Genomic DNA, 12,148 nt, shown 5'->3' on the forward strand with positions numbered 1-12,148 from the left:
CCACTGAGCCAGATCCCCCCAGCCCTTTGTACTTTTTTTTTTTTTTTGAGACAGGGTCTCACTAAGTTGCTTATTAGGCTCTTGCCAAGTTGCTGAGGCTAGCCTCAAACTTGTGATCCTCCTGCCTCAGCCTCCTGAGCCACTGTGATTACAGGCATTCACCATCATGCCAAGCTTTAAATACATTTCTCTTACCAAAAAAGGTAGTATTATATTTTCTATTTAATAATTTTTAGTGGCAATAGAAAATTTATCCTTATGTCAATAAATGCACTTCAATACCTAAAAAAAAAAAAAAAAATTTATATTTTTCAGCCTCTTTATGAGATATTTACTTTCCAAACAAAATAAATACAATATATTCATTTAGGTACTGGGAATATATAAATAAACAAGACAAACACAAGTCTGCTGCCCCTGGAGACCTTGTGTTCTAGAGAAGATAGAGTAAACAAGTACACAAAATGTACTTTTGATTAAATGTAATTTAATTTCAGGTAGTAACAAATGCAGTGAAAAAAAGAAAAATGTCTTTGTACAAATAAAAACTGTCTAGGTATTTGGGATAGAAAATTATTAAGGATATTAGGTGCGGTTCTCTTAAGCAGAATAAACACATGGTTAACCATTCCATGAAGACTTCAGCATCAGACACTCTGGGCCTGTTGAACTGTGATGGTTATTCATAGCTCTAGTCCATTGCTAAGCTTTAGCGGTGATTCCATCTTAGTTTGGTTTTGGTTATTTTGCACCAGTCGTGTCAAGCTCCTGTCTGATGGTTCTGCTTTTGGTATAAACATCTTTAGGAGGCTTTCCCTCCTCTTCTGTTTTGTTTCTGATTTTATTTGAACTGCAAAATATCTATGAAATATGAATTTCTGACTGAGGACTCTAGCATGCTTCCAGAGCACAATAAAGAACTTAGACCCTGGGAAGCCGTTTCAATGGTTTTACAAAGTTTTAGATTGACTTCCTAGTTCCTAGTGACATGAGGTTCCCTGAAATACTAACCTGGAAAGTATGCCATAAAATGTTAAACTAGAAACATTTCCTCTCACATGTTCCTTGAATTGGCTTTACACCTCAACTGCAGTCTTAGTCCTTTCAAGCATTCAGTTTGTGTTTGATTCTAAACTGCCTTCTCTCCCTAAGTGAATTATCTATTCCAAATTATCATTGTTAAATTTTTTTCTGAAGAAATCGGTTATATTCTAAGGCTATAAAGTAGTCTTATGCAGAAATGTCCACTAAGATTCAGTGTCTATGCATACACCCGTGTATGTGTGTGTATAGATAGGTAGGTCCATGTATATTTTTTACCATATTAATGTGCATTGAAACAAAACTGGTTCATATGCTGGTAGTTGGATCAGTGTAATTGTAATCAGCATCTTTATCACAGAAGCCGTTGTGAAGATAATGTCATGTTATCAATATAAGCTTAAGAGTTTCATTCTTAAAATGTTACTAGTCCAGTTTTCTTGGCCTAGTTTTGCATATTAAGAGTGGAATTAGTCTATCTTAGGTGGAAAGTAAATAAAGATAACAAGTAGGAGATACATTCTTGTTTCATGCCTGTACAGCTTATCTTTCCAGCAAGGTTATAAACTATTCATGAGCAGAGATAGGATGACTTGAAAATTTTTTAACATTTCCTACCACATACTATCAAATAATACTTGATATCAAAAAGTATGACTGCTAAAAATCAATAAATTACTCATATTGCCTTAAAAGTTTTACTCCCTGGAATGATGACCAGGCTGTTTGCAGAAGCCACTTTAATTTGGCCATAGCAACTTTCCCTACTTCAGAAAACTGTCGCCTGAATCCTGCTCTCAATATAGGCCAGATAGAAGCTATAATGAGAAGAGTCACAAGAATGAGAAAGATCACATTGCGGTGTAGGGTATGGCAGAATCTTTTCTGAAGCTGCAATGTAGGATAAAATGAATATAACACTAAATATGACTAGGGAAGTAGGTAGCGAGCAGACGTGCCTTTTTATGTCATGTTATTTGTCTTTATTCTCTTTTGCAAGGGTGCCACAGGCTTAGGAAGGTGAACAGTATGGTCACCTTCCATTTGAGAGAGAGTACCCAGACAGATGTATGGGGTATGAATTGCATGGTGTGAGAAAAGAAAGAAGAACCTACTGCATCAGTATGTTTACATAGATCTTGAACTAAGAAAGCCATGGAGGGCCTGGGGTTGTTTCTCAGTGGTAGAGCACTTGCTTAGCATGTGTGAGGTACCGGGTTCGATTCTCTGCACTGCAGATGAGTAAGTTAATTAATTAAAGGTCCATCAACAACTAAAAAAATATTTAAAAAAAAAAGAGAAAGCAATGGAGAAGCATAGACAGATGGGCAGTGTTCAGAAAAGTGTGACTCAGTAGCTTGTGGAAAAACTCAGGGAGGGTCAACAAGAACCAGCATAGTGTCTCCATGTTCTTGGAAGGTTGTAGTATTCTTCACCATGATGGAGATTCTGAAAAGGAAGTGGTTTTTTTTAGGGGAAGATTACAGATTCATTTTAGGAGAGGTTGAATTTGAGGTATTTATGGAACTTAAAGTAGATAAAACTCAAAGCCAATATGTATACATGAGCTTAAATTTCAAGGCAGTGGTTCAGGATAGGGATAAAGGTTTGACATATCTGAGATGACTAATGAAAAACACCTCGAGCAAGTCACAAGCAGTTCCAAATAGAAGAACCATGGAGAATAGCAATGTATACGAGACAGCTAGAGAGAAAGAGGGGGCAGAGGGCAAAGGAAAGAGGTGGTGCAGGGAGAAGGAAAGGCAGGCTAGACAGAATATGGACATAGTATCTTGAGCCTGAAGGCTGCATGGGCTAGGAAAATGATTCACCACTGTTCAGGTACCATTGATGATGATTGAACTTGGCATTAAGAGGACATTAATGACTTACTCCAAGTTATTTTTAGAACAGTAAGGGTCAGGTTGTATTTGTCCACCATGTCTATTTTTTCCTTGTTCATTTAGGAAAAAAACCCCAGGTCTTAGCTGCATACATGGCAGCTGGTTGGTTCTTATATCTCGGCTTCCCTTGCATAAGTATGACAGAGTATCTTTGGGCTACTCTGGGATGTACACTCATGATGTGCACCACTTTCAAATCATCACCTGAAACACGAAGCCAGTTGCTGTGGACTTACCCCACCATTCCCATTATAGCAGGCTGGGAGCAGATGTAGAGTTAGGCCAGCTTTAGCCATAGGGGTGCAGAGGGTACTCAAGGAAGGGTAGAAGGAACCCAAGTCCTTACGTGACCTTACCAACGTTGATGTCGTTAGCACTAGACTATGATTTAGAAATAGTACACCAAGTTTAATCCAGTGTGTTCTAGTTCTATACATTATTAACTGTTACCCTGACACTAACAAATAGGTTCAAAAGTTGATGATTTGTAAATAAATTAACAGGACTGTGAGAAACTCAGGCTGCTCCTCTAGGTTTCACTTCCCAATTCTTTCACTAGTCTGCTAGGTTCCACGGCAGACAGTGTTGACCTAGAAATAATTTAAACGTCGTTCTTTTTTTTTTTTTTTTACTGTAAGAATAATCCAATAAGCAAAACACAGTTTTTACAAATCAGAATATAATTGTTAATCTTAAAATAATGGAAAAGCTGGCATGTTAGATAAAAGGGTATGATGAGAAGTTAAAGTACTTTGTGAAATTAGTTTGTGAGAAATGAGATACTATCAAAACTGATGGAATAATATAAAGAAACAAAATGGTATTTTAAGTATAAAACAGTGAGAGAATCTGGGGAAGGTGGTAAACTGAAACCTCATCTACATAGCAGGAAGTCAAAGAGAAAATCTAAAGCTAAAACAGCATGGATATATCACCTAAAGATATGACAGTAATCACTGAAACAAAAAGCAAACAATTAAAAATGGTTTTTCAGAGAAATGATGACCAAATGTATTTAAGTTCTGTATAACTGCATTTAGTACCCAAAAAATCACTTCCTTGTGATATTCTTACCCTGTTGACAAAACCAGTTCATCATCTTTTTTAGAACTGATCTGACTTCATTAAATATATCAAATATTTTATCCTTTTTTGGTGCTATTATAAATGAAATTGTTTTCTTAATTTCATTTAAAATATGAATTATCAATTGTATCTGACTTGTAGAATTAAGAGTTTTGTTTTTCTGTGTGTTCTTAGTTTTCTTTCATAATTGAATATTATGACTAGGGGGAAAAGGTGATTTTAAATGTTTTGAATATTTTATCAGCTAAATATTTTTGACTACAAATAGCAGAAATTGACTGTAACAAGTAGGAAAGGAATTTTTGAAAAGATATTCAACCAGTCATAGAATCCCAGGGAAAGCTGGAGGATCAGGCTGAGAAGAAAATGGAGCTGGATGGCTGCTGGGCTGTTAGTAGTAGGAACTCCTCAGCTTGTCATCCAGGTGACACCATGGTGACAAATAAGCTCTAACTTCTTGTAGTCCCTCTTTTGGTCTCTCCAACTGAGATTCCAAATTAAGAGAGAGTCCTGTTTGACTTTAGAAATCTTCAACACTTGGCAGAGAAAGTACATGGCTTCTTGATTTATATCCTAGGAGTCACACTGCAGGGGACAAAGGCGTCCCTGGTGTGCTGTTATCAAAAGAAGGGAAATAAACTGATGGCTCACCATACTATGTTACTCTTCACTAATGCAGAATTATAGTTTTTAGTGCTAGTCACAAAAAACAGCAGCCATCAAAACAAGTAAGAAATCATTTGTTTTGAGTACAGTGATCTTAGTTATTGTCATTTAACCTATGTTGCAGGAACTCACCACATTGAATTGAAATTCTCATTCACTGATTTCTCTCCTTCTTGAGTTCCATGTCTTCCATGAAACAATTAAATTCAATTAGAAAATGAAGAAATAGAGACTTACAGTGATTGAGGAAGACTTCAATTTAAGACTTCCCAGAATATCTGTCACCTCCACCTCCCTGGTATACCTAATCAGCTTGTATTACTCACCAAGACTCAGCTCAAGCACTGCTTCATCCAGGAAGGCTTTAGCTCTCACACCCTCCCACCACATCCTCTTCTGATTTATGGGCCACTCCCCGACCCCAAGGAATGGTACTGTTACTGTACCCACCCCACTGTGCTGTTTTGACTTGCTAAACTCCCACATCAACCAGACTGAAAGACTATGTCTTGATTTTCTTTGATTCTCTAGTCCCTTACATAGTAAGTCTACATCAAACATTGAGCAGATTCTTGGTTGGATGGTTGGATGGATGGATTTGCCAGAGAAAATGGGGTAAGACATTCCATATGGAGTCCCACATGTTTGAAGGCATGGCTCCTGGAATGTTCAGGAGCTGGAGGGAAATTCTGTAGGATGGGAGCACAGAAGGATTAGTGGGAAAAGAGGTGGATAAGTTTACTAGAGTTAGTCTCTAAAGGACTATTTACACTATGTTTAGACAAGTTTTTAGGCTTAGGAACTGAAAAAAGAACCGGTGGGATTTGGCAAGGGGAGGTGGGCTTAACTGAAGCTGTGTGGTGAATAAGTATTGGTTGTGACTGGGGCTGTGAAGAGAACCCTCAGGTGGTAAGATATTGTCTCTGAAGTTAAAAGACCAAGCTTGGGAGCGAGTTCACTACCTGCCGTGGATCACGCCGTTTTCTCGGTGCTGGGATGCAGTGGTGAGCCCTCAGGATTCCTGCTCCCATGGAGTTCTCATTCTAGAAGGGCCAGCAGATAAGAATATAGAGACACTAATGGACAGCACCTGCAGGCAAAGCGCTCAGCAGTCTGGTGCCTCACTGAAGATTCCCCTAGTGTGAGAGCAGCCTCCGTACAGCTCTCATCCCAATCATTTACTGCTAAGTTTTCCTAAGGAAAATGACCAGTAGCACATACGTTCTTAAGATGCATAACATTTAGCCACTGTAGAGAAAATGTTGTGGAGAAGAAAAAAATAATTTTGTTCTAGGAGTAGTTTCTTTAGCAAAAATATCTTTGTTTCCTACTACACAGAGGGATATTATTTTTTAAGCTTTAATTGGGTAAATATGCAATAGTACGAACAAAAGCCAATCATGCCTGTGTTAATGTCAAGTTGCATTTGTAGATTATAATTTCTGGTGCCTAAAAAAGTAATATGGTATTTTTACAACTTAATTCATAACCTCATCAACTTCTTTCGTGTTTATTTTTCTGTGATCCAGTGAACTCCATTAGGGGAATTTTTTAAATTCTCTGTGTAAACTTTAGCCTATGCCACACAATCTCTTAGGTTTTCTTCAGTTTGTTGGGGTTCACTTAATGCTGATGCTCTTCCCGCTCTTCTCTAGGGTGCTGATAAGACTGTGAAAGGTCCAGATGGACTGACCGCCCTTGAAGCCACTGACAACCAGGCAATCAGAGCTCTTCTCCAGTGATGGATGGATGGACTGATAACTTGGGAAGAATGACTCTCCTGTGGCCTCACACTGCTGCCTGTCTGTCTGTCACTCTCTATCTGCCAGCTTCTTCAGCTAAATACTTTCAGAGGGGTGAGGGGAGAGAGAAATTCATAACAAATCAGACTACCAGAAAAAAAAACAATGCTTTGGAGAGGGGGAAAGCCAGGATCGGGCTCTTACTGGGAGTCCTGATCAAGCCAGCCTCCTTTCCATTTCTAATAAAATAGACAGCTTAGACCCAAGGGAGAGCAAAGACACAATGTACCAGGAACATCTGACCTTTCCAGCTCCCTAGCCAATTCATTAATTAGATTGTGTTGAAGGTCTGATTATACAAAGGCCAACTCTTATTTGGCAGCCCTACCTGCGAGCAGTAGTGGCTGCTCCGATGTAAACCTAGGGTGCTGAGATAAGCAATTAGCTACAGCCTTCTGCCTTAAGAATGCACTCTCCTGGGGAGTTCCTGGCACAGTTAAGAGCGCTGCCTCTGGTTGGTGACCAAATCTTCCCTCGGTGACTTCAAGCTTTATGTGAAAGCTCAGTTAAAGTGAGGTGGGGCACACTCCTAAATTGCTGGATGACTGAACTTTGGATTTTCTCTCCCCTTTCATGTGGATTTCATGTCTCTTTAGATAAAACTGACTAGTTTTATTTATAAAATCTTAAATTTTAGAAGTCTAAAGGAGAAACCATTCCAGTATGCATATTTTTTTTTCTCCTCTAGAGTCAGACATTTATGTAACAGTGAAACACTTTCAAACTCCTGCTGGTAGTAAAAGGGGATTTAAAAACAGAATCATAGCCATAAGCCTGTTAGTATCATATAAAGAGAGAAACATTGTCTTAGTACCTATGAATTTTCTTCATTTTCTGTTTGACTGAATTGACCTCAGTTATGTTTGGAGAATCAAGGAGCATTCTTGGAATGCCTCTCAGACCCATCTTGGATGCTGATTACTTAGTGCACCAAAGCTATCACTGGGGTGAGATTTACTATTTGGACTAATTTAACCCCATCCCTTCAGAGATAGGTTTGTTACCAGGTTCCCCGAGTTGTGGACAGGCTTCTGCTGACCATGCCAACCCACCTGTATAATGTGTTTTTCTTTCTAAGTCATGCATAAAGTGTAACAACTTCAAAATCTATTCTATGTTCTTAGAATCCAGTGCCCTGAAATGCCGTTCTTATGAATTGCAGAAAATTTAGACATATCTCCAAATGTTTATTTCATGAGCAGTAAAATTAAACATATAACCTTACATTTGATATCTTGCATTTAAAATATTGAGATTTCTTTGACTTGCCATCCATATATGCTTACTAAAATATTAGGGTTTTTCCTTAGCAAAGTCATGCAATAATTGAATGTACCTCAAATTTTTAAAGGGGGGGGGCGGGTTAGGGACTTATATTCAGATTGTGGATAATAAGATCTAATGATTTTTTTAAGGCAATGTAGCATTCTACAGCAGGGTTAAACTATTATCAAGAACAGTCAGCTCCTGACTAAAAACAAGTTTTATTGATCAGTTGCTGATTGGTTGGTTGGCGTGTGTGTGAGTGTGTGTATGTAGTGTGTGTGTTCATGAACCCTTTTTTTATCCTGTGGCTTTTTCACTTTCAACTAACCTCACCCTGTAATTTTCCTATGTCCAAGAAAACAATCACAAAATGGTGGTTTAAAATGCTTTGATATATTTGGCAAATTCTGCTGTCTTAATGCAGCCTGTTAGAGTTGGACGTCCTGATTGGAAGTAGAGGGCACTCTGTCAGTCTATAACTATCAGCATAATACAAAGGGTGGTTTCACCTCTTGGCATAATGCTACTTAAAAGGCTTGAATTTTGCCCTTTACACAGTTTTCACCTTTATTTCCGAGTGTTGTGTTGTCATTGGTGTTGCAGAGAGTGCACCATCCTATCATTCCTAAATTTGGTCTGCTTTCTGCAGTCGTCATGGGCTTTTTGTACAGTTTATCCTGATGTTCCTTGTAATGCAGTAGAGGCTATCTCGCCTTCCCTCTTCTTTCTCAGCCATTTTGTAAACCCTATAATTATAAAGCAATTGCTTGAGAAAATAACATATAAACATAGAATAGAATAGACTGACCAAGATGGTTTACACTTTTTTTTAACTAGGTTATTTATAATGTATTTCTGAACCACTTGGCAGAGAAATTCACAACACTTATGTTCATATTTTGAGTAAAGAAGGCTAACACCATGTCTTTTTTTGGTACTACATGCATTAGTAAAAGGTTAAGTAAGTTTCGTTCTCCACTGAAATACTATTTTAACATCTCAGAAAAAGTCTTGCATGTTCAGTAGTTTTGTATTAAATCAGTCATTTCGTATGCACTATATCAAGTAAAAACAGGTTGTTTGCCTGTTTACAGTAGGGTACTAACAAATTCCCCCTGCAGTTGCAGACTGGTGTTTATAGACTTAGAGTTTATACACAGCACCTGAGTCTCCCAGTAGTTCTTTGCACAGCTCACCTTTCTAAACCCAGCTGGGCACAGAGAAGTAGTAGGTAGGTGCAGTGTGTGGAAGCTGCAAATGAGTAAGCCCTTTATTCATTGATTTCTTTCCCCAAATAATGGAGTTTAAATCTACATGTTCCTATTTTTTTTTTTCCTGAAACTTCAACTGAGCTGCTGTTTTCTTCCATGCAATATTGTATACTCAATTGTGTATAGAAGAAGCTGGTAAGAGTGCCCTCCTACATAAATAAGCAATTGCAGTGTTTGCATGCAAAATTTAAAAACTTTAAATTGTCCTGATTCTATTTTGTAAATGGAGAAACAATCATATCTTTCTAAGCAGTAATGGAGGAAGACTAGTGCTTTGTGCATTTTGATATATTTGAGTTCATTTTTCCACAATGTCATACTTTTGACACAATTGGGTTTCTCATAAGTATCCTAGTTCATGTACATCCGAATGCTAAATAATACTGTGTTTCAGTTTTGTGTTGCAAGAACAAATGGAATAAACTTGAATTGTGCTACAGCTAATGTCAGCAGTGTTTTTATCCTTCAGTTACTATCACCTTCCTTTTCTAGTCTTCTCTATACTATTACCAGAACCTTGCTTGACTCAAACCTTAATGATTCAAATTATTTTATTCCACTTCCAGGGAAAAAAAAAAGTGGAGAGAAAATATTCCTAGGCGATGCAAGATTTTTTTCTTTTGCATCATTGTTTCATTGCAATGATTTATAAATGTTTAGCACCCTCTTGGCTGCCTGGGAACCAGGTGCAGCCGACAGCATCAAACTTGTCATTGGTGTTGAAGAAAACAGTCATAGTCAGCCTGGTCCACCCATTCATTGCACACTTAATTTGCTACACATTTCTTGGAATATACATTTTCCGAATTCACCACCACCAGCATCTTTTAGGGTGTTCTTTTCAGGATGAAATGATTACTTTGAATCATAAAACTGAGCACGATTATATATGAAATTAGTTTATTCTATTATAAGCTTGTCAGCACCAGAAGACTGCTACATAATTTACTTTTGAAGTGGTCCATTAATGATAGAAAAAATGTGTGCCAGTCTAAGATATAGCAAAAGCTGTTTCAGAACTTCCATTTTGTTGGCCAAACAGGTAGGGTACCTATGTGGCTTTAGGGTGATATGTTCACGGAAAATGTTTCAAAATTCATTTTAATTGGGGTCTAGAAAAAAGGTGTTTAAATATGCCTCACTATGTTTTAAAGGGAGCAGCCTTTTCTACATTGATTGAAAAGCACACATCTGCGGGAAAGAGCAAGCTTAGAGTGGAATTCTGTGCTTAGAAAACAACTAGCACAGAATTTCTGCACAGCAGTGTACCAGACTGCCACAGAGATCTCCTTTTTGGGTTTGTTTTTTCCTCTCTGTAAGATTGGTGATTCCCAAACTGTAGTCGTGAACCAGCAGCATCACCATAACCTGGAAACTTGGTAGAAATGCACATTTTTGGACCCCAGCCAAGGCTACTGAATCAAACTCTGCAGCTAGCCCCAACGGTCTGTTCCACAAAGCTCTCCAGGTGATTGTGAAGCACACTAAAGAGAAGAACCACAGTACAAGACCCCAGGAGAGAAAGAGCCGAGAGCCTATAAACAGGATGTCATCAGGCATGGCTTCCTAGAGAGAGTGAAAGACTAACGTGACAGCAGAACTGGCTGGACCTTCACCTTTTTCTCTTCTAATACGTACCAGTTGTAGCAGTATTTCCACAGCCTGCAGTGGTCCCCACAGCTGAATTCCTGAGTCTTGAGCCCTACACACATTCTTGGGGGAGGACGTGAACCTGCCTTTCCCTGTGTTACGGGTTGCTGAAGTCACTGAGCTGTGTGCCTGGCAGTCCTGCGCAGCAGGAGGGCCCCCAGAAGACAGTGCTGCCCTGGGGGTGCCCTGAGAGTGGACTTCGTGCCAGGAGCTCTGGATGGAATTTCCCCTTCTCCACACTGAACTGGCCTCTTCCTCCTGCTTCTGTTTTCTTTATGGATGTCACTCTCAGCCAGTTTCTTCCCCAGATGCTAAGCAGATGATCACAAATCAGCCACGGGGTTTTTCTCTAAGGCTTTTATTAAATAGAAGAAATTTCTGAGCAACTTGAATAGCACCTGACACATGGTAGATATTCACCCTATTTGTCCTGAATCCTGTATAATATAGTAAAATGTGGAAACAGATATGGTTCAGTAAATCCCGCCCAAGAGGGACTCAGAACCTCGAGGCTGCCTGAGTAGTCAGCGTTCCCAACCTTTGGGCAAAGCAGCTTCATAAGTTCTACTGGTAGTATAATCTCCAGTCAGTGAGGTGAAGACAAATACAGTTCATGAAGGAAATGCTGACCATGGGGTCAAATGCAGGTCACTTTGAGCCACTGTGGCATATACTAAAGCACAGCTGTAAATGGCATTGCAAAACAAAGCATTGTCTGGCCACCCTAGCAACTTCTACGCATTCAGCCACTTCAGCAGCAAGGACGGTCTTATTTACGAGGTTAGGACAGAACAATGGGTCACATGTCTGGCAACGTTCATAGCAGCAGCATCTTGTCATACAATGGAAAATAATACATAGACAATTGCTAGTCGCCAGATGCCAGTTCTGAGTATACTATTAGATAACTGAAATTTTAAAAGAAGCTATCTTTTCTAAGATTTTACTAAAAAATCTGAAAATGTATCGGGATATGCATTCTCTTCCTGATATCTAATAATGTTCCATTTGTTTATGTGTGTCCCCTGCAGCAAATCTAGGCCACGACTGTTTGTGGCTTGCTTGTTGCATTTCAGTAGACTTGAAAGTACTCGGATCTAAATTAATTTATGTTGATTTTTCAATGAAAAGTTCTTGAAATTATACCACAACACTATGAACCTGTAAACCATCATACACCTGTTCCTTATCATTTAGAGTTTTATGACAGTTTGATGCTTGTACCATTATAGAAACATTTACTGTGATCTGGGCAACATCCTTAAGTATTTTAGGTGAACTGACTCATTTGATCTTCATAATAACCTCATGAGGTAGGGCTGTTGTCCATCCTATTTTCAGATAAAGAGACAAAAACTTGGAGACATTAAGTAACTTGCCTATGGTCACACAACTAGTTAGTGGCAGAGCCAAGCAGTCTGGCTCCAAAGTTTTTGCTGTCCACATCTGTATTATATTGTCT

At 38.7% G+C, this 12,148-nt stretch overlaps 1 protein-coding gene across 1 annotated transcript in view; it reads left to right on the top strand.

Moving 5' to 3' along the window:
• Window positions 1–9,475, top strand: part of MTPN (myotrophin) — a 36,480-nt gene extending 27,005 nt beyond the window's left edge. Inside the window, exon 4 of the mRNA XM_079152221.1 lies at window positions 6,353–9,475. Coding sequence (XP_079008347.1) covers window positions 6,353–6,439 — 87 coding nt within the window. The 3' untranslated portion in view covers window positions 6,440–9,475. The remainder of the gene's footprint in view (window positions 1–6,352) is intronic.
• Window positions 9,476–12,148: the final 2,673 nt, after the last annotated feature.

This window comes from Sciurus vulgaris (assembly GCF_902686455.1).
Source record: "Sciurus vulgaris genome assembly, chromosome: 8".
NCBI classification, from domain to species: Eukaryota; Metazoa; Chordata; class Mammalia; order Rodentia; family Sciuridae; genus Sciurus; species Sciurus vulgaris.